This window comes from Oncorhynchus mykiss, chromosome 5 (genome assembly GCF_013265735.2).
Source record: "Oncorhynchus mykiss isolate Arlee chromosome 5, USDA_OmykA_1.1, whole genome shotgun sequence".
NCBI lineage: Eukaryota > Metazoa > Chordata > Actinopteri > Salmoniformes > Salmonidae > Oncorhynchus > Oncorhynchus mykiss.
In genome coordinates this window covers 50,866,259-50,891,241 of record NC_048569.1, presented here as the reverse complement: position 1 = coordinate 50,891,241, position 24,983 = coordinate 50,866,259, and the positions used below count along the sequence as shown (strand labels likewise).

Sequence of the window (24,983 nt, the reverse complement as noted above, 5' to 3'; positions counted from 1 at the left end):
CATAATCCAACGCAACATGAGCAATGATTGAATATTTGTTTTTAATACCGGGCCACTTTCTTTAATCGTCGGCGGGTAGTGGGTAGGGCACCCCCCTGACCGCCAAGGGAGCAGTGGAACTAGATAGTGTGAGGAGGACACAGAGAGAGAGAGAGGGAGAGAAAGAGAGGGTGATGAAGGATGGAGTTTAATGAATGAAAAGAGAGATAGATAGAGAGCGAGTGAGGAGAGATGAGGTTGATTGTGTGCATTGTCTGTGGGTGTTGTTGTATTGTGCATATAGTACGTACGCGCTGAGCTCTAAGGAAGTGTAAAGTGCGGCGCTCTATAACTCTATTTAACAGAATGAACATTACCCAATACCAAGACATTTTATCCAAAAACCTGCTTGGGCTCTACCAGGAGGCTGACACAAGTGGATCTTCCAGTAAGACAATAACCCGAAGAACTAATCAAAATCCACAAAGGAATGGTTAATGGATCACAAAATAAAAGTCTCAGTCTCTGGACTTGAACCCCATTGAAAACCTGTGGTTTGAACTGAAAAGTGCAGTCCACAAGTGCAGACGAAGGATATCAAGGATCTGGAAAGATTCTATTTGAAGGAATAGTCTAAGATCCTCCCAACGTGTCCTCCAATCCCATAAAACATTTTAGAAAAATGCTGTGTCGTTATCCTCACGTAATTGTTGGCATCCATGAAAAAAATAAAACGAATACTGAGCAATATTGTATGCTAAAAAATGTTTTTATTATGTTATACTAATACAGTTGCTCAGAGAAAGAGATTTTGTTTAACAAGTAATACAAAAAAATATTGTACAGAGGCACTGTTGACATGTTTCAGGGCTTTCACAAGCAACTTAGAAATATAATATAATTCTATAAGTTCTAATAGAAAATGTTTTTGTAAAATAATAGTGTTAAGTAAATATTAACAAGGGTTATAATGGTCAGATTTTCTCCTTTTAGCATCTGTTGTTCCCCTTTAAATTGTGCACCACATTTTTGGAAAGCTGTTTGACTTATAATACTCAATGTTGTCGTTTCAGCTCCCCCTTATTTTAATGGACTTACTGAAAGTCAGTGTTTCTTAGAGCAACTATAAAAACCCGAAATAACAACTGTGAAAGTGATGAAACAAAAGTGAATTCCTTTCTACAGAAATATTGAAGATTTGTGCGTTGTCCCTGGCCAATAATAAATCAAATACAGTAAGTCAAGGGTATGCTTCCCTAATGGCCCCCTATTTCCTATATAGTGTAATAGTGTTAACCAGGGCCCATAGGTCTCTGGTCAAAAGTAGTGCACTATATAGGGAATAGGGTGCCATTTGGGTATGCAACTTAAGTGAAGTTGTCAGTGCGCAGCCTGCGATGATCTGATCCCTTGTGCTGTCTGTCGTCTCTGGGTACAGGCCCATCTCCTGTAGGTGAAGGAGGAACCATATGGTTGTACTGCTAACATCTGACTCGCCCCCTCTTAACATGTGTTTCTCAGCATCAGCTGCAATTAGGGGCCTACCATTGCGTCTAAATAAAGGGGCTCGTCTCTCTATCGCATGCAGCCGCAGATTACCCCCAGAGCTCCCCACCAACACCAATGTGGTGCATGGGGATGGGGGGATGACTTTTCTTCCTCCATCTCTCTTTCATTCCCTCCCTCCTGGCCCGCTGCTTGTCACACACGTTTAGCCTGATTCATTGACACGCCACAGGATCTGGGGCCTCCCAAAACGCCCCAGAGACAATGACAGCATCACCTTCTCTCCTTCAAACTCATCTGTAGTACACCTTTTTAGTCCTCGTTCACCTTGTTCAATCAAAAGCTGCATGTGGAGGTATCCGGGAAATTTCTGTTTGTGTGACCATTTGCACAATATTGATGTTGTGAAGCTAAAAGGAACACCAGAGCGCTCTCTCGCTGTTTTTCTGCCTCACTGTGGGAATTTCAATATACTGTTTTCTGTTTTGTCTGCTGTGTTCCAGCAAGGTTAGTTTGTGGAAGTCACCCTATCACAGAAATAAGAGAGTGTATTGAAGTGTACTACCAATTTTTATTAGTCAGGTTTTACTAATTTGATTTATACTGTAGCTCTTGAAAGACGACGACTTGAAACGTCATTGACGCTTTTCCGCGTTTATCTGTGTAAAAACAGAAATGCTCTGTTTTCAATTACTGATTCCAGTTGGATAAACAGCTGGGCACATCTATTCAGGTATATGCTCCTATTTTCTTAAGGAATGAGTCTTTACATTGGGGATTGGCATCACATCGATAATTGCACGAGCAGAATTACAGACACCAGCAAACCCTGGTGCGGCGAGAGGGAGGTGTACTCTCCATGGTGGCTTTATGGTTTACGTCTCGCTGATGCAAAGTGATGTGTACTAATTCTACATCTGGTCAAACAAAACAGGCCCCAGAAGTTCAGCCAATGCAAAAATCACTTCCCTTTTTCTCGTCCTTTCCTTCTTTCCTCCTGCCCTCTCTTTATTCAAGCCATTTATGCATCTTTATTCATTTTTCTCCCATCCACAATGATTGACAAATAACTGGGGGTGACCTTGAAGGTTGTATGCGTTGAGCTTTAGCTTGCTCAGCCTTTGTTTAGTGGATCTGTGCCGCTGTATCAGGGCCTTGTCATTTGGACTGAGGCTTTGAGGACTTGATTGTAGCCTACAGTCTAAATACCCAAACAAACTGCTGGGGCCAAAATGTGCTATTGGTTTGCTGTGTATTTACATTCCTTCCTTCTTCTCACTCTGTCTTTCTACATCTCTCTCTCTCTCTTCTGTGTTTCGCTTTCTCTCTCATCTCGCTCTTGTCTCTCTCGCTATCTCTCCCGTCTTTTCCTCTCTCTGTCTCTTCTCACTCCCTTCTCCGCTCCCTCTTTTCTCTGAATGGCACATGCAGGATCTCTGGCCTAGAGTCATATGTTTACATAAAAACCAGTTTTGGGGAAGAAATTAAGTTTTGAGATTTCAATTTAGGAAATCCATATTCTTAATTTATTTTTTGCTTGGGGCCGTATTATGTGAAATCTGTAATTCATTCTGAGGTAAACTTTAACTCTGGCACCCACATGTTCTTGCGCTCATGCTCTGGCACTTCATATTTATCAGACACACACACAGTCAATGAACAAAGGAAAAGCTGAAATATTGAACGTGTGTTGTCGCTCTTAGGGCGCTTTAAGTGTGAATGTTTATGCATATGCACTCGACTGTTTCAAAGCGTGCCAGGTTCCAAATGTGTTTTCCTACTCGTTTCGCATACGGCTTGCTTGAGCAAAGTCGAGGACAGAAATCTATTCATAATTCAAAGAAACAACAACGGCGAGTTGAAAGCTATAACAAATTGGAGGGAAAAGTTGAATTTGTATCTTCTTAGGAGGCTGACTCCATAATACATACTGCTCCCACTGTGTGGTAATGGGATATATGATGGATGGCCAACCAGCAAAGACTCCCATTCCTTCTCTTTGCTATTCATCTGTTTATCTATTTATTCATTTCTTCCGTCATCCAGTGAGACCCAGACTAACTGTGGATTGGGCCCTGGAGGGTCTCTGGAGGGTTCGCCGTAAGTGGCCTAAAAGGGATATTTCACCCAAATTACACAATAACATATTGGTTTCTGTACTCTGTTAGCAGTCTATGCAGTAAGAGGTCAGCAATCCATACTTTGGTTTTGTGTACCTGGCCACTGTCTTCAAATGTGCCACTTTGTAATTTGGGTGAACTATCCCTTTAACATGGTTGTTAATCAAAAGAAGGATTGATACTACAATTTACTATAGATCCTTTAGGGCATTTGGTGTTGATTGATGTCATTGGTGGCACAAGGTGCAGTGTGGCTTTGGCTTCATCAAAGCAGATTTGATGTGGTTGCTGTGAGCCCATAAGTTAAAGGTACAACTGTCTCCACTCATATATTGTGCCAAACAACACCCCTTGGCTGTGGTATATACTGTACTGTATTCACGATATACCATGCCTCCTCAGGCCTTATTATTGCTAAAGTACCACATACAACTTTAATACTTTGTTGAATCACATACATTAACAATCAATGTCTGGACATTGTACCTGTTTTGTAGATTATGCACTCTAAAAAAAGGTACATTAGAAGAGTATACTGTACATACACCACTACAACCAGACCAGTTGTTTCTCAAGATGTCGCTCTAGCTAGCCAACCTCGACCTAAAGTGAAGTGAAATTCCTGATTTTTACCTGGATTATGTTGGAGAGGCTTCCATTAAATAACACCCTCTGTTTTCTGTTGGACAGGTAACTCTTTATCCACAATATAGCATGGGGTGTGAAGCCATAACACATTTTTTTTTCTCCAGAAGCAAACTATGATCGATAATGTCGAAAGCCATCTTGAAGTCTTACAAAACAGCCCCCACAATCTTTTCATCATCAGCCCATCATCAGTCTTTTGTGTAAGTGCTGTGCTTGTTGAATGTCCTTGCTTATAAGCGTGCTGAAAGTCTGTTGTCCATTTGTTCAATGTAAAATAGCAACTTTTTTTCCCAAAAGTTTAGGAAGGGTTGGTAACAGGCTGATTGGTTGGCTATTTGAGCCAGTAAAGGGGATTTACTATTCTTGCATAGCGGAATGACTTTTGCTTCCCTCCAGGCCTGAGGGCACACACTTTCTAATAGGCTTTGATTGAAGATATGCCAAATAGGAGTGGCAATATCGTCCTCTATTATCCTCAGTAATTTTCCATCCAAGTTGTCAGAACCCGGTGGCTTATCATTGTTGATAGACAACAATACTTTTTTCACCTCTTCCACACTCACTTTACGGATTTAAAAATTACAATGCTTGTCTCTCATAATTTGTTCAGTTATACCGTACTTGGATGTGTAGTGTCAGCGTTTGTTGCTGGCATGTTTGCTAATCTTGACAATGAAATAATCATTACAGTAGATGGCAACATCAGTGGGTTTTGTGCTGAATGAGCCATCTGATTCAATGAATGAGTTTGTCTTTTTGCCCAAAATTTCATTTTCGGTGCTCCAAAGCTTTTTACTATTATTCTTTATATAATTAATCTTTCTTTCACAGTGTAGTTTCGTCTTCTTTTTATTCAGTTTAGTCACACGATTTCTCAATTTGCAGTACGTTTTCGAATTGGTTGTGTCAAGTGCAGCAGCTACTGTAGTTGCACCTCATTACACACATACAGAGCAGCAAATATTATTTAAATCATCAACAGAGGAATTACTGCAAAACTTATTGTATGATCTCTTATACACCATGTTAGGCCAAGCCTTAACTTTGGTTTTCCTAGATATGGCTACTATATTATGATCACTACATCCATTGGATTTGCATACTGCTTTAAAGCACATTTCTGCAGCATCAGTAAAAGTTGTGATAAATACATGTTGATGATTTCATTGCTGTGCTGTTTGTAACTACCCTTGTAGGTTGACTGATAACCTGAACAAGTTTGAAGCTTTTTCTTGAGTGGGCAGCTTGATAAAAGCCAGTCAATATTGAAATCACACAGAAAATATACAAATATATATATATACAAATATCCTGCTCTGTCCATGTCTGATCTGTGTAAACGTTTTGACCAAACCCTCTGGTCTGCCACAGTATGTACAGTCGGAAGTTCACCACAGTATGTACAGTCGGAAGTTTACCACAGTATGTACAGTCGGAAGTTTACCACAGAATGTACAGTCGGAAGTTTACATACACTTAGGTTGGAGTCATTAAAACCCGTTTTTCAACCACTCCACAAATTTCTTGTTAACAAACTATAGTTTTGGCAAGTCGGTTAGGACATCTACTTTGTGCATGGCACAAGTCATCTTTCCAACATTTGTTTACAGACAGATTAATTCACTTATAATTCACTGTATCACAATTCCAGTGGGTCATAAGTTTACATACACTAAGTTGACTGTGCCTTTAAACAGCTTGGGAAATTCCAGAAAATGATGTCATGGTTTTAGAAGCTTCTGATAGGCTAATTGACTTTGGTGCGAAAAGTGCAAATCAATCCCAGAACAACAGCAAAGGACCTTGTGAAGATGCTGGAGGAAACCGGTACAAAAGTATCTATATCCACATAACCTGAAAGGCCGCTCAGCAAGGAAGAAGCCACTGCTCCAAAACCGCTATAAAAAAGCCATACTACGTTTTGCAACTGCATATGGGGACAAAGATCATACTTTTTGGAGAAATGTCCTCTGGTATGATGAAACAAAAATAGAACTGTTTGGCCATAATGACCATTGTTATGTTTGGAGGAAAAGGGGGGGGGCTTGCAAGCCGAAGAACGCCATCCCAAACGTGAAGCATGGGGGTGGCAACATCATGTTGTGGGGGTGCTTTGCTGTAGGAGGGACTGGTGCACATCACAAAATAAATGGCATCGTGAGGAAGGACAATTATGTGGATATATTGACGCAACATCTCAAGACATTAGCCAGGAATTTAAAGCATGGTCGCAAATGGGTCTTTCAAGCATACTTCCAAAGTTGAGGCAAAATGGCTTAAGGACAACAAAGTCAAGGTATTGGAGTGGCCATCACAACGCCCTGACCTTAATCCTATCAAATCTGTGGGCAGAACTGAAAAGGCGTGTACGAGCAAGGAGGCCTACAAACCTGACTCAGTTACACCAGCTCTGTCAGGAGGAATGGGCCAAAATTCACCCAACTTATTGTGGGAAGCTTGTGGAAGGCCGCCTGAAACATTTGACCCAAATTTAAACAATTTAAAGGCAATGCTACCAAATACTAATTGAGTGTATGTAAACTTCTGACCCACTGGGAATGTGATGAAATAAAAGCTGAAATAAGTTACTCTCTCTACTATTATTCTGACAAATAAAGTGGTGATCCTAACTGACCTAAGACAGGGAATTTTTACTAGGATTGAATGTCAGGAATTGTGAAAAACTGAGTTTAAATGTGTTTGGCTAAGGTGTATGTAAACTTCCGACTTCAACTGTACCTCTCTGTTGATATCACGTACATTATCAAGCATTTCACACGTTATCCAGATACTGATTGTTAGCACTTGGTGGTCTATAGCGGTTTCCCACAATAATGGGCAGATGAACCTGAATCCATATTACTTCCACCGTTTTTTAACATGAGATCATCTATACGCTTTACAGGAATGTGTTTCTGAATATACACCACCCACATTGACATTTCTGTCTTTTTTGTAGATGTTATAACCATGGATTGCTACCACTGTATCATCAAAGGTATTATCTAAGTGAGTTTCAGAGATAGTCAGAACATGAATGTCATCTGTCAAGTTATTGATTTCATGAACCTTGTTTCTTAGGCTACATATGTTAGTGTGGAATATTTTTATCACTTATTAGATGCTTGATTGTTTTTATTGCTTTACTGGGAAGCTTATCAGAATTGGACATGCTCATGTTATTTATGTTTGAGGTGATAGTGCAGGATGAACCGACCACAGTGGACTTCCTACTAGGGCACACCGCCTGAGTGCTAACAGTATAACTCTGGTTCATAGGCACAATAGTTGTAGGCTCAACAGAGGCCAAAATCTCCAGGTCTCGACTCATCTTCAACCTTATTTTTGCTCCCAATCAAGGGCGTTGCTCAGGGACCTGTGTTGTCCCCCACTCCCTTTCCACTCCCCTGGGGGTGACCTCTCACGTCCCGCCCGCACCGCTGCTTGTACAGGCCCCTGGGATATGGAGGGGTGAGGGGGGGGGGGGGGGGGGGGGGGGGGTGCAGGTATAGCATAGAGGCAAGGTGACAGCACTCTAAACCAATGGCGCATCAAGACACTTCTTCCCCGGGCAGCAGGACCGTAGATCAGAACAGGGAGGATGGCGGAGCGACTGAGGGTGACAGGGGAATAACATCCCTTTCTCCTCAATCGACAGGGACCATAACTCCTGCTTCTCCAGGGACAGATTGAGAAAGGCAATAGCCAGGGGCTGTGAAGCACGGATGCTTAGGAGAATTGAAAGTTAAAGAAGCAGCGGTTGGGACTTTTTGTTATTTTTTTTTTTTTGTCCCTTTTTTTATGTATATATAAAAAAAATCCTTATAAAACTATCGAACAATAAATCCTGTGCGTTCTTGCATCCCCCCCAAAAATAAAAAACATTATTTTATATACACTGATTGTACAAAACATTAAGAACACCTCCCTAATATTGAGTTGCACCTCCCCTTTCGCCTTCAGAACAGCCTCACTTCGTCGGGGCATGGACTCTACAAGATGTTGAAAGCGTTCCACTAGGGATGCTGGCCTGTGTTGATTCCAATGCTTCCCACAGTTGTGTCAAGTTGGTTGGATGCTCTTTCTTGATGCACATGGGAAACTGTTGAGCGTGAAAAATCCAACAGCATTGCAGTTCTTGTATGTTTCAAAGTATTTTTTGCTACTTTTTGATATCTACCCTGACTCTTAGATTATGTAGAGCAAGACCAGGATATTTGAACCAAACAGAGTTTCCTTCTGAAGCTTCATTTCCTAGTCCAGGCTTAGTGGTGTTGAAAATGTGATGCATTACATTTTCTGATTGTTATACTGCTTGGTGTGTTGTAGTGTATTGTATATTGTAGAGTACTGTGATGAGCTGGTACTAATGATAGTGCACTGTTATGAATCATTGTGTTACATGGTCTTGTGTCTCTCAGAGCCTGTATGGTTACTGCTGCATCAGGTCTGAGCTGTCTCACTCACACCATCTCTCCTTCTTCCTCTCTCTATCTATATCTCTCTCTCTCTCCCTTCCTCACTCTCTCTCTCTTCCCCTGTCTTTCCTCCCGTCTCCTTCTCTTCCTCACCCCCCATCCCCGTCCTCTTCCCCCTATCTCTCTCTATCCTGCCTGAGGCGAGAGCCTCCTCCTTCTCCATGCATGGCCACTTTCCCCTGGGGAACAGCTTTTATTGACTGATCAATTTCACAGTAGCTTATTGAATGCCTTTTAATGGTTTCTTTATTTTCAATTACAATACACTGTGTCTCGACTGACGACGTGGCAACCGACAACGACCCAATGTACTCACCAGAGAGCAGCGAAATTTTGAACCCCCATTTTGAGAAATTACGAATGTTTTATGTGTTCGTTGTAATGTGTTAATGGGATAATATTGTCCTAAACTGTGTGGGGCGAAAAAGATTGACTGGTTGAATATCATTAGTCAAGATATTATACCAATAGTGATAATAAAGAAACACTACACAACAGAAAACCTCAGTCAAATCACATTAAATGAATTAATATTTGTGCTGGTTGACATTTAGGCCTAATACATTCCACCATAGAGTAGCTTGGTGACCCAGTATGGTCACTGACTAGACGAGGAGAAGGGTACATTTCAATGTGCGTTGGAGATTAATCGGCAGTATATAAAAAAAAATGGGATTATTTCATTCAGGCACTGTCATCAAGTTGATGAAGGCAAACACCGATAGGTCTGGTAAATACAGTGGATGAAAAATAAAAACTGCTAGAGTGTTAAGGTGTGTGTATATTGGATGGCGGGGATTGTGTTTGTGCGTGCCTGCCAGCCGACCAGGTTACCAGGCACCTGCTCCACTGAAGGTGAAAGAAGTGCTCACTTGAGCTCATTGAAAAGTAGATGTGACAGTAAATTTTTCAGCCTCCCGAGATGGGAGATCTTGTTATAGCAGTCAGGATGGGGGTCAGGGCAGTGGCTGTTGATGATTGAGGAAAAGAGAAGTAAATTCATTCTGCTTCAGGCACTTTGTCAAGTGCCAGTAGCTTACCGTTGAGAGCCACTCACCCATCACTGTGTTACGGCCCCAGAGGTCACCCTCCCGTCGTAAATCAGAGTCGCCTCGCCTCGGCTGCTAAACCTATTGCCTGCTCTCCTATTGCCGCTCCCCCTGCTCCTAGTGAAATAAAAAAGGAAGATCAGCCAAGCCCATGTTGCTGCTGCTGTATTGAAGAACATAACAGGGGCATGTATGTAAGGAGATGACTGGGACTGGGAAATAACTCTCTGGGAGCACTCCTCCACGCCACATGTTGCTTCTGTTTCATAAAAGCCACCTCTCTTTTTTCGCTCTCAATTCAATTCAATGGGCTTTATTGGCATAGAAAAAAAACATGTTTACATTGCGAAAGCAAGTCTCTCTGTCTCTTTCTCTCGGTACATATCGATCCTCACGTATCAAGTCATTAAAAAGTGTATTTTCTCCGTTTTTTCTTCTTCTTTCTATTGTTTATGAGAATGAGGCAATTAATTGGTCTGTTTAAGTTGGAGCAACCCGTTCCTGGTGGTTTATGATGTGTATAGAGTTTTTGCCGCCATTGCATGGCTGCAGTTGCATTGCCATCAGTGACAATGTTTTTGATTACTCCTGACAAACCTCCTTGGAGTGTTAATTAAAAATGGCAGCAGATGCGCAGGTGTGGGAGATCATTAGGAGACACAGGGCCCCCTTGTTCACACACACGCACACTTGTCTCGCCACACCCCAGCCCAGCGTGCACACGATTGCACACACACAGGCCTCCACAGCTCAGAGGAGAAGTTATCAGGAAAGGGGAGAAGAGAAAAGGAGCAGAGAGGAAAGGAGCAAGGGAGAGGGGTGGAGAGGATATTTTTATTTTTTATTTTTTTTATTTCACCTTTATTTAACCAGGTAGGCTAGTTGAGAACAAGTTCTCATTTGCAACTGCGACCTGGCCAAGATAAGGCATAGCAGTGTGAACAGACAACACAGAGTTACACATGGAGTAAACAATTAACAAGTCAATAAAACAGTAGAAAAAAGGGGAGTCTATATATACATTGTGTGCAAAAGGCATGAGAAGGTAGGCAAATAATTACAATTATGCAGATTAACACTGGAGTGATAAATGATCAGATGGTTATGTACAGGTAGAGATATTGGTGTGCAAAAGAGCAGAAAAATAAATAAATAAAAACAGTATGGGGATGAGGTAGGTGAAAATGGGTGGGCTATTTATATAGAAGGACGGACGGAAGATGAGAGAAAAGAGGAGAAGGACGGAGAAGAGGAGAGGAAACAGCGCTAACACTGTAATCTGCCAGACAACAGAACCAAACCAGAAGCATATCCAAAACCAACTCAACCAGCAGGTGCCTTAATAACATACAACCGTCAATCCTACACACCTACAAACTGTTCTAGGATCAGCATTAGTCAGCCATATCCAGTATCTCTCACTTTGGGTTTCCATGTCTGAGTGATGGCGCTAAATGCCCTAACAACAGCTGCAAGCAGCACGAAAGCTATCGGCAGCGTGTTTCTGAATCTCCCCTAAAGTGCGAAAGGTCTGATGATACTCAAACATGCCGTGTTAGTTTTTCTGGTGAAACGTAAGCTCCAGTCTACAGAAGGATTCCTTCATTTTTCAGTCTTTGCTCGCACTGCCATCACGGCCCAGAGCTTTGGACCCAGCCGGGACTCAGGGCTGGCCTCACGCAACTCTACATACAGACCTTCACAGGGTGCCTCCAAACCAAACATCAAATGTACAAACGCAAACCCCCAAAGGCTCTCTTTCTTTCAACCTGTTAATTGATATATTATGAAATTATTGAAATCTTGTGTGGCCATGTGCAAACATTTTTCTGGGATGGTGGGAAAGAGAGAAAGAGAGAGGAAAAGGGATCCAGTGTGTGTGTGCACTGCTGTTTTTAATATTCCTTCTTATTAGGGTGTGATTATCCTCCCACGCCTGGCTTCTCTCACATGATGACTGGAAGAGGAGCGGGGAGACCAGGAGAGAGGACTCTGAAAACCTGCGTTTTCACTTCTAACTTTACACTTTCATTTCAGCTTTTTCCTCAGTGAATCAGCCTTTTTTCTTAAAGTAACTGTGAATTCTGACGGCCAAATGACAAAGACAGTTGATTTAAAAAGTATTTATAGAAAAATTGTGTCCGTAAAATAGCTATTTAAATATATGGATACTAGCCTACAATGGATGTTCAGGGTTTGTTTAAATATTAGGCAATTTTGAGCATTACTGCTCTTGCATCCCTTGAGAAGAGTCATTGGTGTATTTGTTGATGGTATCATGCCAAACATTGTCGACGACCTCTGAAGACTCCCACCGTTTAACAGGCGCTAACATCAGCCGTAAGCAAACGGTTAGCCTTTTCCAGCATCTCTCTCCCAGGATGTTTATGCCTTTATGTTCGCCTCCTCTTCACGCATACACACACACTCGCGTCCAAAGGCCTCTCCAGTCAGCCGATGCGCTTCTGCCGCTGCTCCTCACCGCCTTCAACATACTCTGGCACAGTTTTGCTAACCTCTCAAATAGAAAATTCCACCCTTTGATGCAAATCGCCAGAGCAGGCTGGATACATGCCACTGAGGATGCTGGCGACCGTGCTATGATCTGACAGAATATTCCGTGCACCAAGAGAAGAAAAAAAATGGAAAGGAAAGGACGACAAACGGAGAGAAACAGGATGTAGGGAAGAGGAGAAGAAGAAGAAGGAAAAAAAAGGCAGCGAGAAATTGTGCAGAGCAGGTCTCCGGGGGCCCGACCAAGCACTTTGTATCGTACATATATCACCTGTCAACCACGGGCTCTAAAGAGACACACAGAAACACAATGGAACTGACAGATGGTCCAAAACAAACCAAACCTGGTTTGATGCTATTAAAAGGTGTTTACCTCGGCCAGACGGCTGCCTGTGTGTGTGTGTGTGCGTACGTGTCTGTCTGTGTGTGTGTGCGTGTGTGTGTACAGTATGTGTGAGAAGGTGTTTGTGTTTGTTCTGTTCATGTGTGTGTGCTGTTTCTTAGCTCCCAGCATTTCATCCAGCTCACTGTTATGTTAGCAGCTCCCAGGCGGCAGTTCTAAGGCCGAATAGTGCAGTGTGTGTGTGCTTGTGTGTGTAGGAGCTGTACCACAATTAAGATTAAACAAAAGACACAACATAGTGAAACATTCTCACTGAATACTATGGTTGTTGTTGGACACCAGCTAAACTCTCTTTAAGTACTGACTGATCAAACCCCCCCAAGCGAAGGGTAAGAGAGAATATCCCCCTTCCCTATCCCCCCTTCTTCATCCCATCCTCCCCTCTAAAGAGGTCTGACACCTTAGAATGATGAACCCCTTAAATGCACTGACCTTTCTCATGTGGACTTCACCCCCCTCACACTTTCTCCATGTAGATGAGACAGAGACAGATTAAGATATTTCTGATGGGGAGCGATTTGAGCGCAACACGCTAAATTAATTCTGGTGGAAGCCAGCCCACCTCCTGTTACTGACACAGGGCCACTTTGAGACCATGACAACTATGAGAGAGGAGAGGAGTTGACAGGCCATGGGTGTGTAGGTGTGTGTGGAAGTGTGATTACTTTGCAAGAATAACGTGTTACATTTACTGTATCAGATGCAGTCTCAGTTGCAGTTATAATATTCCTATTCAAAGGCTTTTTTTGGGTGGCTTAAGACAGCATCCAATTATATGTGATGATGGACTTTGGGCTCATTTGGGCTTCTGAATTTTCTCCATAATTACAGTGCCTTGCGAAAGTATTCGGCCCCCTTGAACTTTGCGACCTTTTGCCACATTTCAGGCTTCAAACATAAAGATATAAAACTGTATTTTTTTGTGAAGAATCAACAACAAGTGGGACACAATCATGAAGTGGAACGACATTTATTGGATATTTCAAACTTTTTTAACAAATCAAAAACTGAAAAATTGGGCGTGCAAAATTATTCAGCCCCTTTACATTCAGTGCAGTAAACTCTCTCCAGAAGTTCAGTGAGGATCTCTGAATGATCCAATGTTGACCTAAATGACTAATGATGATAAATACAATCCACCTGTGTGTAATCAAGTCTCCGTATAAATGCACCTGCACTGTGATAGTCTCAGAGGTCCGTTAAAAGCGCAGAGAGCATCATGAAGAACAAGGAACACATCAGGCAGGTCCGAGATACTGTTGTGAAGAAGTTTAAAGCCGGATTTGGATACAAAAAGATTTCCCAAGCTTTAAACATCCCAAGGAGCACTGTGCAAGCGATAATATTGAAATGGAAGGAGTATCAGACCACTGCAAATCTACCAAGACCTGGCCGTCCCTCTAAACTTTCAGCTCATACAAGGAGAAGACTGATCAGAGATGCAGCCAAGAGGCCCATGATCACTCTGGATGAACTGCAGAGATCTACAGCTGAGGTGGGAGACTCTGTCCATAGGACAACAATCAGTCGTATATTTCACAAATCTGGCCTTTATGGAAGAGTGGCAAGAAGAAAGCCATTTCTTAAAGATATTCATAAAAAGTGTTGTTTAAAGTTTGCCACAAGCCACCTGGGAGACACACCAAACATGTGGAAGAAGGTGCTCTGGTCAGATGAAACCAAAATTGAACTTTTTGGCAACAATGCAAAACCTTATGTTTGGCGTAAAAGCAACACAGCTCATCACCCTGAACACACCATCCCAACTGTCAAACATGGCGGTGGCAGCATCATGGTTTGGGCCTGCTTTTCTTCAGCAGGGACAGGGAAGATGGTTAAAATTGATGGGAAGATGGATGGAGCCAAATACAGGACCATTCTGGAAGAAAACCTGATGGAGTCTGCAAAAGACCTGAGACTGGGACGGAGATTTGTCTTCCAACAAGACAATGATCCAAAACATAAAGCAAAATCTACAATGGAATGGTTCAAAAATAAACATATCCAGGTGTTAGAATGGCCAAGTCAAAGTCCAGACCTGAATCCAATCGAGAATCTGTGGAAAGAACTGAAAACTGCTGTTCACAAATGCTCTCCATCCAACCTCACTGAGCTCGAGCTGTTTTGCAAGGAGGAATGGGAAAAAATATCAGTCTCTCGATGTGCAAAACTGATAGAGACATACCCCAAGCGACTTACAGCTGTAATCGCAGCAAAAGGTGGCGCTACAAAGTATTAACTTAAGGGGGCTGAATAATTTTGCACGCCCAATTTTTCAGTTTTTGATTTGTTAAAAAAGTTTGAAATATCCAATAAATGTCGTTCCACTTCATGATTGTGTCCCACTTGTTGTTGATTCTTCACAAACAAATACAGTTTTATATCTTTATGTTTGAAGCCTGAAATGTGGCAAAAGGTCGCAAAGTTCAAGGGGGCCGAATACTTTCGCAAGGCACTGTACAAGAGCATAATTAGTCATTCAGAGTTGACAGCCTCGTGTGTGTGTGTGTGTGTATGTTTAATTTAAGAAATAATGAATGATTACTTTGTACCATTACATAGTTTATTTGTCACGTTCTGACCTTAGTTCTTTTGTTATGTCTTTGTTTTAATTGGTCAGGGCAGGGGTTGGGTGGGCGGGGTATGTTCTTTTTCTATGATTTGGTATTTCTGTCTTTGGCCTGGTATGGTTCTCAAATCAGAGGCAGCTGTCAATCGTTGTCCCTGATTGAGAACCATACTTAACCACCCACCACCAAAGGACCAAGCAGCGTGGTGAGGAGCAGCAGAGCTATCTGGAGAAATGGACATGGGAGGAGATACTGGAAGGCAAGGGACCCTGGGCACAGGCTGGAGAGTCGTCGTCCACAGGAGGACCTGGAGGCAGCTAAGGCTGAGCGGAAACACTACGAGGAGTTGGCACGGAGACAGCCCCAAAAATGTATTGGGGGGCACACGAGGAGTTTGGCAGAGTCAGGAGTCAGACCTGAGCCAACTCCCCTTGTTTATCGTAAGGAGCCAAGAATGGAACCAGAGCTGGTCAGGGCGAAATTGGAGGTGAGCGACGGAAGCGAAGCAGAGACAGTGAAGGAGTTAATGGGGAGATTGGAGGAGAGAGTAATGAGGGAGTTGCTGTGTTGGTGCATGAGGCACGACATCCGCCCGACGGAGCGTGTCTGGGATTTGATGTCACCTGAATCAGCTCTCCATACTCCTGAGGTGTGTGCTAGCCGTCTGGTGAAGACTGTGCCAGCCCCACGCACCAGGCCTCCTGTGCGCCTCCCTAGCCCTGCACGTCCTGTGCCAGCTCCGCGCTACAGCTCTCCAAGATGTGCTTACCGTGGCGGGTGTCATACTGGTCAGGCACTGTGTTATGCGGTGGAGCGCGCAGTGTCCACAGTACTAAGAACCCGTGCGCTACATCCCAGCTCCCCGCATCTGCCGGGCTAGGGTGAGGATCCAGCCAGGGCGGATGGTGCCAGCCCTGCTCTCCAGACCTCCAGTGCGTCTCCTCGGGCCAGGATATCCTGCGTCGGCTCTGCACATTGTGTCTCCCGTGTGTCTGCACAGCCCAGTGCATCCTGTGCCTGCGCCCCGCACGTGCCGGGTTAAAGTCACCAGCCAGGACGGGTTATGCAGGCCCTTAGTTCGAGACCTCCAGTGCGCCACCACGGCCCGGTCTATCCTGTGCCTCCGAGGACCAGGCTGTCTCTCCGTCTCCTCCCTACAGGTGCTCCCGACTGCTCAGCGCTGCCAGAGTCTCCCGCCTGTCCTGAGTTGCCAGAGTCTCCCGCCTGTCCTGAGTTGCCAGAGTCTCCCGCCTGTCCTGAGCTGCCAGAGTCTCCCGCCTGTCCTGAGCTGCCAGAGTCTCCCGCCAGAGCCGCCGGTTACTCCGGTGCTGCCAGAATCGCCCTTCCCTCCGGTGCTGCCGGAATCTCCCATCCATTCGGGACCCGTTGCTAGGGTCCCCAGTCCGAGGTTGGCGGCGAGGGTCGCCACGGAGGCGGGTAAAGAGGCGGGCAAAGACTATGGTGGAGTGGGGTCCACGTCCCGCGCCAGAGCCACCACCGCGGACAGACGCCCACCCAGACCCTCCCCTATAGGTTCAGTTTTTGCGGCCGGAGTCCGCACCTTTGAGAGGGGGTATTGTCACGTTCTGACCTTAGTTATTCTGTTATGTCTTTGTTTTAGTTGGTCAGGGCGTGAGTTGGGTGGGTGGTCTATGTTCTTTTTCTATGCTTTGGTATTTCTGTGTTTGGCCTGGTATGGTTCTCAAGTCAGAGGCAGCTGTCAATCGTTGTCCCTGATTGAGAACCATACTTAGGCAGCCTGTTTTCACCCTTGAGTTGTGGGTGATTATTTTCTGTGTCTGTGTGTTCCACACGGAACTGTTTTGGTTTTTGTTATTTCACGTTGTTAGTTTGTATTTTTCAGTGTTCTATTAAAAGAATCATGAACACGTACCACCTCCGATCCTTCCTACTTACTCCTCGTCAGAGGAGGAAGAAGACCGTTACATTATTAGGCATGGCATATTATAGTATCCTGATATTGGGAACACCTTCCTAATATGGAGTTGCACCCCTTTCTGCCCTCAGAACAGTCTTAATTCGTCAGGGCATGGACTCTACAATGTGTCGAAAGTGTTCCACAGGGATGCTGGCACATGTGGAATCCAATGCATCCCACAGTTGTTTCAAGCATACCACCCTGCGTACCACTGCTGGCTTGCTTCTGAAGCTAAGCAGGGTTGGTTCTGGTCAGTCCTCGGATGGGAGACCAGATGCTGCTGGAAGTGGTGTTGGAGGGCCAGTAGGAGGCACTCTTTCCACTGGTCTAAAAAATATCCCAATGCCCCAGGGCAGTGATTGGGGACACTGCCCTGTGTAGGGTGCCGTCTCTCAGATGGGACGTTAAACGGGTGTCCTGACTCTCTGAGGTCATTAAAGATCCCATGGCACTTATCGTAAGAGTAGGGGTGTTAACCCCGGTGTCCTGGCTAAATTCCCAATCTGACCCTCAAACCATCACGGTCACCTAATAATCCCCAGTTTACAATTGGCTCATTCATCCCCCTCCTCTCCCCTGTAACTATTCCCCAGGTCGTTGCTGCAAATGAGAACGTGTTCTCAGTCAACTTACCTGGTAAAATAACGGATAAATAAAATAAAATAAATAAAAGTTGTCTGGATGTCCTTTGGGTGGTGGAGCATTGTTGATACACATGGGAAACTGTTGAGCGTGAAAAACCCACCAGGGTGGTGGACCATTGTTGATGCACACTGGAAACTGTTGAGCATGAAAAACCCAGCAGCGTTGCAGTTCTTGAAACACTCAAACTGGTGCGCTTGGCACCTAATACCATACTACTTTGAAGGCGCTTAAATATTTTGTCTTGCCCAATCACCCTCTGAATGGCACACATACACAATCCATGACTAAAGGCTTAAAAATCCTTCTTTAACCTGTCTCCTCCCCCTCATCTACACTGATTGAAGTGGATTGTACAGGTGACATCAATAATTTATTTAACCAGGAAAACCCATTGAGACCCAGAGTCTCGTTTTCAAGGGAGACCTGGCCTAGAAGGCAGCAACAATCATTACATTACATAATTAAAACATACAACAATACAAGTCAACAACATGATCCAGCCTATAAAAAAAAAGCATTTACACTCTTCTGTAACAGAGTCGGGGATCATAGCTTTCTCCTGGATTCACCTGGTTAGTCTATGTCATGTTTTGTACACTCAAATCAAATCAATCAAATCAAATTTTATTTGTCACATACACATGGTTAGCAGATGTTAATGCGAGTGTAGCGAAATGCTTGTGCTTCTAGTTCCGACAATGCAGTAATAACCAACAAGTAATCTAACTAACAATTCCAAAACTACTGTCTTGTACACAGTGTAAGGGGATAAAGAATATGTACATAAGGATATATGAATGAGTGATGGTACAGAGCAGCATAGGCAAGATACAGTAGATGGTATCGAGTACAGTATGTACAAATGAGATGAGTATGTAAACAAAGTGGCATAGTTTAAAGTGGCTAGTGATACATGTATTACATAAGGATACAGTCGATGATATAGAGTACAGTATATACGTATGCATATGAGATGAATAATGTAGGGTAAGTAACATTATATAAGGTAGCATTGTTTAAAGTGGCTAGTGATATATTTACATCATTTCCCATCAATTCCCATTATTAAAGTGGCTGGAGTTGAGTCAGTGTCAGTGTGTTGGCAGCAGCCACTCAATGTTAGTGGTGGCTGTTTAACAGTCTGATGGCCTTGAGATAGAAGCTGTTTTTCAGTCTCTCGGTCCCAGCTTTGATGCACCTGTACTGACCTCGCCTTCTGGATGATAGCGGGGTGAACAGGCAGTGGCTCGGGTGGTTGATGTCCTTGATGATCTTTATGGCCTTCCTGTGACATCGGGTGGTGTAGGTGTCCTGGAGGGCAGGTAGTTTGCCCCCGGTGATGCGTTGTGCAGACCTCACCACCCTCTGGAGAGCCTTACGGTTGAGGGCGGAGCAGTTGCCGTACCAGGCGGTGATACAGCCCGCCAGGATGCTCTCGATTGTGCATCTGTAGAAGTTTGTGAGTGCTTTTGGTGACAAGCCAAATTTCTTCAGCCTCCTGAGGTTGAAGAGGCGCTGCTGCGCCTTCTTCACAATGCTGTCTGTGTGAGTGGACCAATTCAGTTTGTCTGTGATGTGTATGCCGAGGAACTTAAAACTTGCTACCCTCTCCACTACTGTTCCATCGATGTGGATAGGGGGGTGTTCCCTCTGCTGTTTCCTGAAGTCCACAATCATCTCCTTAGTTTTGTTGACGTTGAGTGTGAGGTTATTTTCCTGACACCACACTCCGAGGGCCCTCACCTCCTCCCTGTAGGCCGTCTCGTCGTTGTTGGTAATCAAGCCTACCACTGTTGTGTCGTCCGCAAACTTGATGATTGAGTTGGAGGCGTGCGTGGCCACGCAGTCGTGGGTGAACAGGGAGTACAGGAGAGGGCTCAGAACGCACCCTTGTGGGGCCCCAGTGTTGAGGATCAGCGGGGAGGAGATGTTGTTGCCTACCCTCACCACCTGGGGGCGGCCCGTCAGGAAGTCCAGTACCCAGTTGCACAGGGCGGGGTCGAGACCCAGGGTCTCGAGCTTGATGACGAGCTTGGAGGGTACTATGGTGTTGAATGCCGAGCTGTAGTCAATGAACAGCATTCTCACATAGGTATTCCTCTTGTCCAGATGGGTTAGGGCGGTGTGCAGTGTGGTTGAGATTGCATCGTCTGTGGACCTATTTGGGCGGTAAGCAAATTGGAGTGGGTCTAGGGTGTCAGGTAGGGTGGAGGTGATATGGTCCTTGACTAGTCTCTCAAAGCACTTCATGATGACGGAAGTGAGTGCTACGGGGCGGTAGTCGTTTAGCTCAGTTACCTTAGCTTTCTTGGGAACAGGAACAATGGTGGCCCTCTTGAAGCATGTGGGAACAGCAGACTGGTATAGGGATTGATTGAATATGTCCGTAAACACACCGGCCAGCTGGTCTGCGCATGCTCTGAGGGCGCGGCTGGGGATGCCGTCTGGGCCTGCAGCCTTGCGAGGGTTAACACGTTTAAATGTCTTACTCACCTCGGCTGCAGTGAAGGAGAGACCGCATGTTTTCGTTGCCGGCCGTGTCAGTGGCACTGTATTGTCCTCAAAGCGGGCAAAAAAGTTGTTTAGTCTGCCTGGGAGCAGGACATCCTGGTCCGTGACTGGGCTGGATTTCTTCCTGTAGTCCGTGATTGACTGTAGACCCTGCCACATGCCTCTTGTGTCTGAGCCGTTGAATTGAGATTCTACTTTGTCTCTGTACTGACGCTTAGCTTGTTTGATAGCCTTGCGGGGGGAATAGCTGCACTGTTTGTATTCGGTCATGTTACCAGACACCTTCCCCTGATTAAAAGCAGTGGTTCGCGCTTTCAGTTTCATGCGAATGCTGCCATCAATCCACGGTTTCTGGTTAGGGAATGTTTTAATCGTTGCTATGGGAACGACATCTTCAACGCACGTTCTAATGAACTCACACACCGAATCAGCGTATTCGTCAATGTTGTTGTCTGACGCAATACGAAACATGTCCCAGTCCACGTGGTGGAAGCAGTCTTGGAGTGTGGAGTCAGCTTGGTCGGACCAGCGTTGGACAGACCTCAGCGTGGGAGCCTCTTGTTTTAGTTTCTGTCTGTAGGCAGGGATCAACAAAATGGAGTCGTGGTCAGCTTTTCCGAAAGGGGGGCGGGGCAGGGCCTTATATGCGTCGCGGAAGTTAGAGTAACAATGATCCAAGGTCTTTCCACCCCTGGTTGCGCAATCGATATGCTGATAAAATTTAGGGAGTCTTGTTTTCAGATTAGCCTTGTTAAAATCCCCAGCTACAATGAATGCAGCCTCCGGATGAATGGTTTCCAGTTTGCAAAGAGTTAAATAAAGTTCGTTCAGAGCCATCGATGTGTCTGCTTGGGGGGGGATGTATACGGCTGTGATTATAATCGAAGAGAATTCTCTTGGTAGATAATGCGGTCTACATTTGATTGTGAGGAATTCTAAATCAGGTGAACAGAAGGATTTGAGTTCCTGTATGTTTCTTTCATCACACCATGTCACGTTAGTCATAAGGCATACGCCGCCGCCCCTCTTCTTACCAGAAAGTTGTTTGTTTCTGTCTGCGCGATGTGTGGAGAAACCCGTTGGCTGCACCGCTTCGGATAGAGTCTCTCCAGTGAGCCACGTTTCCGTGAAGCAAAGAACGTTACAGTCTCTGATGTCCCTCTGGAATGCTACCCTTGCTCGGATTTCATCAACCTTGTTGTCAAGAGACTGGACATTGGCAAGAAGAATGCTAGGGAGTGGTGCACGATGTGCCCGTCTCCGGAGTCTGACCAGAAGACCGCCTCGTTTCCCTCTTTTTCGGAGTTGTTTTTTTTTTGGGTCGCTGCATGGAATCCACTCAGTTGTCCTGTTTGTAAGGCAGAACACAGGATCCGCGTCGCGAAAAACATATTCTTGGTAGTACTGATGGTGAGTTGATGCTGATCTTATATTCAGTAGTTCTTCTCGACTGTATGTAATGAAACCTAAGATGAGCTGGGGTACTAATGTAAGAAATAACACGTAAAAAAACTAAAAACTGCATAGTTTCCTAGGAACGCGAAGCGAGGCGGCCATCTCTGTCGGCGCCGGAAGTATGTGTGTGCATTACTGTTTCAGCTGTCCATGCTCTGATTGGCTCCAATGACCGCCATTGGGTCATCCCTTGTGTTTGGTTTGTTCCATTCTGATTGGTCAGTTTAGAATTGATCAGTCAGACATTTGAGTCCGAGATAAAACATTATTAGTTGCAGACAACCTTTTGACATCTCAGTTTACACAAAACACACTGGAATAAGCTATCTATGAAAACTTTTGAGTACATGATTAAAAAAACACTGACAAAAGCATAGTCTAAAACTACTGGTCCTGAGTTGTGTATCATGTATATTGTATCTTATTTTTGCTTGGATATGTCTGTTAATACATTCGATTCCCTGCATTCTGTAATTCACAGATTATTGTGGTTGACAATTATTTTCCACAATTTCAGATGTGCTGTTCACTTAGGATTATCTGTACCGTATATCCTGTAAAATATATTACCTTTTGGCAATTTTTGCAAATATTTTTAAATAGGAAAGAATCTCCTTATTAGAAAAGCCTCTACTTCACACATATTTTCTTCCCCAAACAGTCCAAGTGGTTCCATGTTTAGTATGTTTGTAAAGCGGTGTGAACAGAGATGTGGGACCGCAGAGGCCTCCCTCGTGGTGAAACTATGCCTGTTGATTTAGCATGCTACGGTTCCCATGGCATTACAGTGAAAAGTACAGGAGTATTATACAAGTATGACATTCCACAATTGTGTGTGTGTGTGGCTCCAAATTGCTTCAAAAATAGTTTTTATGGAAGCACATGAACCAAAATATCCAGGGATGAATAATAATGTGCAAACTGAATTGAAGAGAAGTTGTTACTTTGTGTCGCTTCAGTTGAGGTCATTGGCAGTCCAAATAGTATAGATAAGAGAGTGTGTGCTGAAATAGAAGTGAGCCGGAATCGAACCCTGTTGTGGTGTTTCAGAGGCAGCGGCTTAGACCACTAGACCACCCCAGGCCATTCAGACAAGATCCTTATCTGAGGTGACCATTGTGGTCAACAGTGATCATTTCCTTATAAATACACTTTCCTGTTGGTAATTTAATTCAATCTTGGAATGAAATGTCCCAACCACATGTTGGGACATTTCCCTATAAAATCTGCGTTGCCATGAACGCGTATAGAATCACAGAATCCAGACATTAAAACAGAATTCAACAATATTCCAAAATGTATTGAACTTAGTAGGTAAAGTACTAAATGCATTGAACTGGTTAGATTAAATTGCTCAAGATTTTCACAACTCCTGAACATTATGTATCAGTGATTCGTATTTCCCTTCAACTTCCTGAATAGTGAGTGCGCGTTTGTCTACCTCTGTGTAGCCATTAACGATGATGCTAGTGTAATGACAACCGTCTTCTGGGAGATGGAAAGGTTTTTCCAAAATGATATTATGATTATTTGCATCAATCCAGTGTCCACTCTGCAATCACATGAGCGCTACAGAAACATTGCAAATCAAACAATAGTATCTGGCTGGGGTGATTACAGCCCCCCAAATTTTAAAAATGATCCCAGAACCTCAAAAGTGGTCTCCTGATGTGGTTTAAAGTATTATTGTGGACAAAATCAAATGTGGTTGTTTTTCTCTCTATTTTTTTGTTGTTGTTTGAAAAACTAAAACCTGAAAAAAACAAATGGAATTTGGAGGGGATAAAACTAAACAGATTTTATAGGGCCCTAATAATTTAACCCTCGATGTACTTTAAATTCAACATTCAATTTACCTCAATCAATCACCCAACTACCTCGTACCCCAGTACACTGACTCAGTACTCCTGTATATCGCCTCGTCATTTTATTTTGTATCTATTCATACATTTTCTCACTTTTTAACTGCATTGTTGGAGTAAGCGTTTAATGGTAAAGTCTACAATAATTGTATTTGGCGCATGCGACAAATAACATTTGATTTGATTTGATTTAAAGCTATTTCTTGATCAATGAAAAGTGAACACGGTAACTGTCCAAATGCATTTCTGTTTTAACGGGCAACATTTTTGTTGTATTACAATATTGTTAAATAACAAGGATGTGAAAATGACAATCACAGTGTTATCATTGAAATGATCTATGTCGAGACAAATTAATGAAATTGTGTTAATTTAGAAACGGTTTATAGTATAAAACAAATTGGGATGTCTTCATTACTTATTTACTGTTCTATTACTTTTTTTCAGCGTAGAACAGGGGTAGGCAACACGGGTCCTCGAGCGCCGCAGGCACTTCATGTTTTTGGTTGAACTAACCTGGGAGACCAGGTGTATTCGATTCAGGCAATCACTGAATCAGGTGTGGTGCCTAGTTGGAACAAAATCGTGCAGTACCTGCGGCACTCCAGGAACAGGGTTGCCTACCCCTGGCGTAGACTGAAAGAACAATTATTGGGAGCGGCCACATTTTTTATAATTTTTATTTGATCTTATCTTTTCACTTATCAAATCACTGTGTTAATTGTAATATTCCAATATATTAGATAACACACCTGTACACACAGGTGTACCAGACAAACTGACAGTGGTGTGTGTGTGTGTGTGTGTGTGTGTGTGTGTGTGTGTGTGTGTGTGTGTGTGTGTGTGTGTGTGTTTCCTTCAGGTCAGCTGTCCATTCCTTGTGTCCCAAAGAGCCTAAAGGATTCCCACAGTCATGCTACAGGTGCCTTGATCCCCAGAATAGTAATAACACATACACGTACACACATACACATTTAGTGCATTCGGAAATTATTCAGACCCCTTCACTTTTTCCACATTTTGTTACGTTACAGCCTTATTCTAAAATGTATAAAAATATCTGTTTCACTCATCAATCTACACACAATACCCCATAATGGCAAAGCAAAAACAGGTTTATAGACATGTTTGTTAAAAAAAACAAAAAAAATGTATTTACATAACAATTCAGACCCTTTGCTATGAGACTCGGAATTGAGCTCCGGTGCATCCTGTTTCCATTGATCATCCTTGAGATGATTCTACAACATGATTGGAGTCCACCTGTGGTAAATTCCATTGATTGGACATGATTTGGAAAGGTA

The 24,983-nt window shown here is 43.7% G+C and overlaps 1 protein-coding gene across 4 annotated transcripts in view; it reads left to right on the top strand.

The window, feature by feature from the left end:
* Nucleotides 1-24,983, top strand: part of LOC110523998 (adhesion G-protein coupled receptor D2) — a 162,202-nt gene that overhangs the window by 96,569 nt on the left and 40,650 nt on the right. For all 4 annotated transcript variants that reach the window (XM_021603244.2, XM_021603243.2, XM_021603246.2 and 1 more), the window contains one exon: nucleotides 24,542-24,621. In XM_021603244.2, coding sequence (XP_021458919.2) covers nucleotides 24,542-24,621 — 80 coding nt within the window. The remainder of the gene's footprint in view (nucleotides 1-24,541; nucleotides 24,622-24,983) is intronic.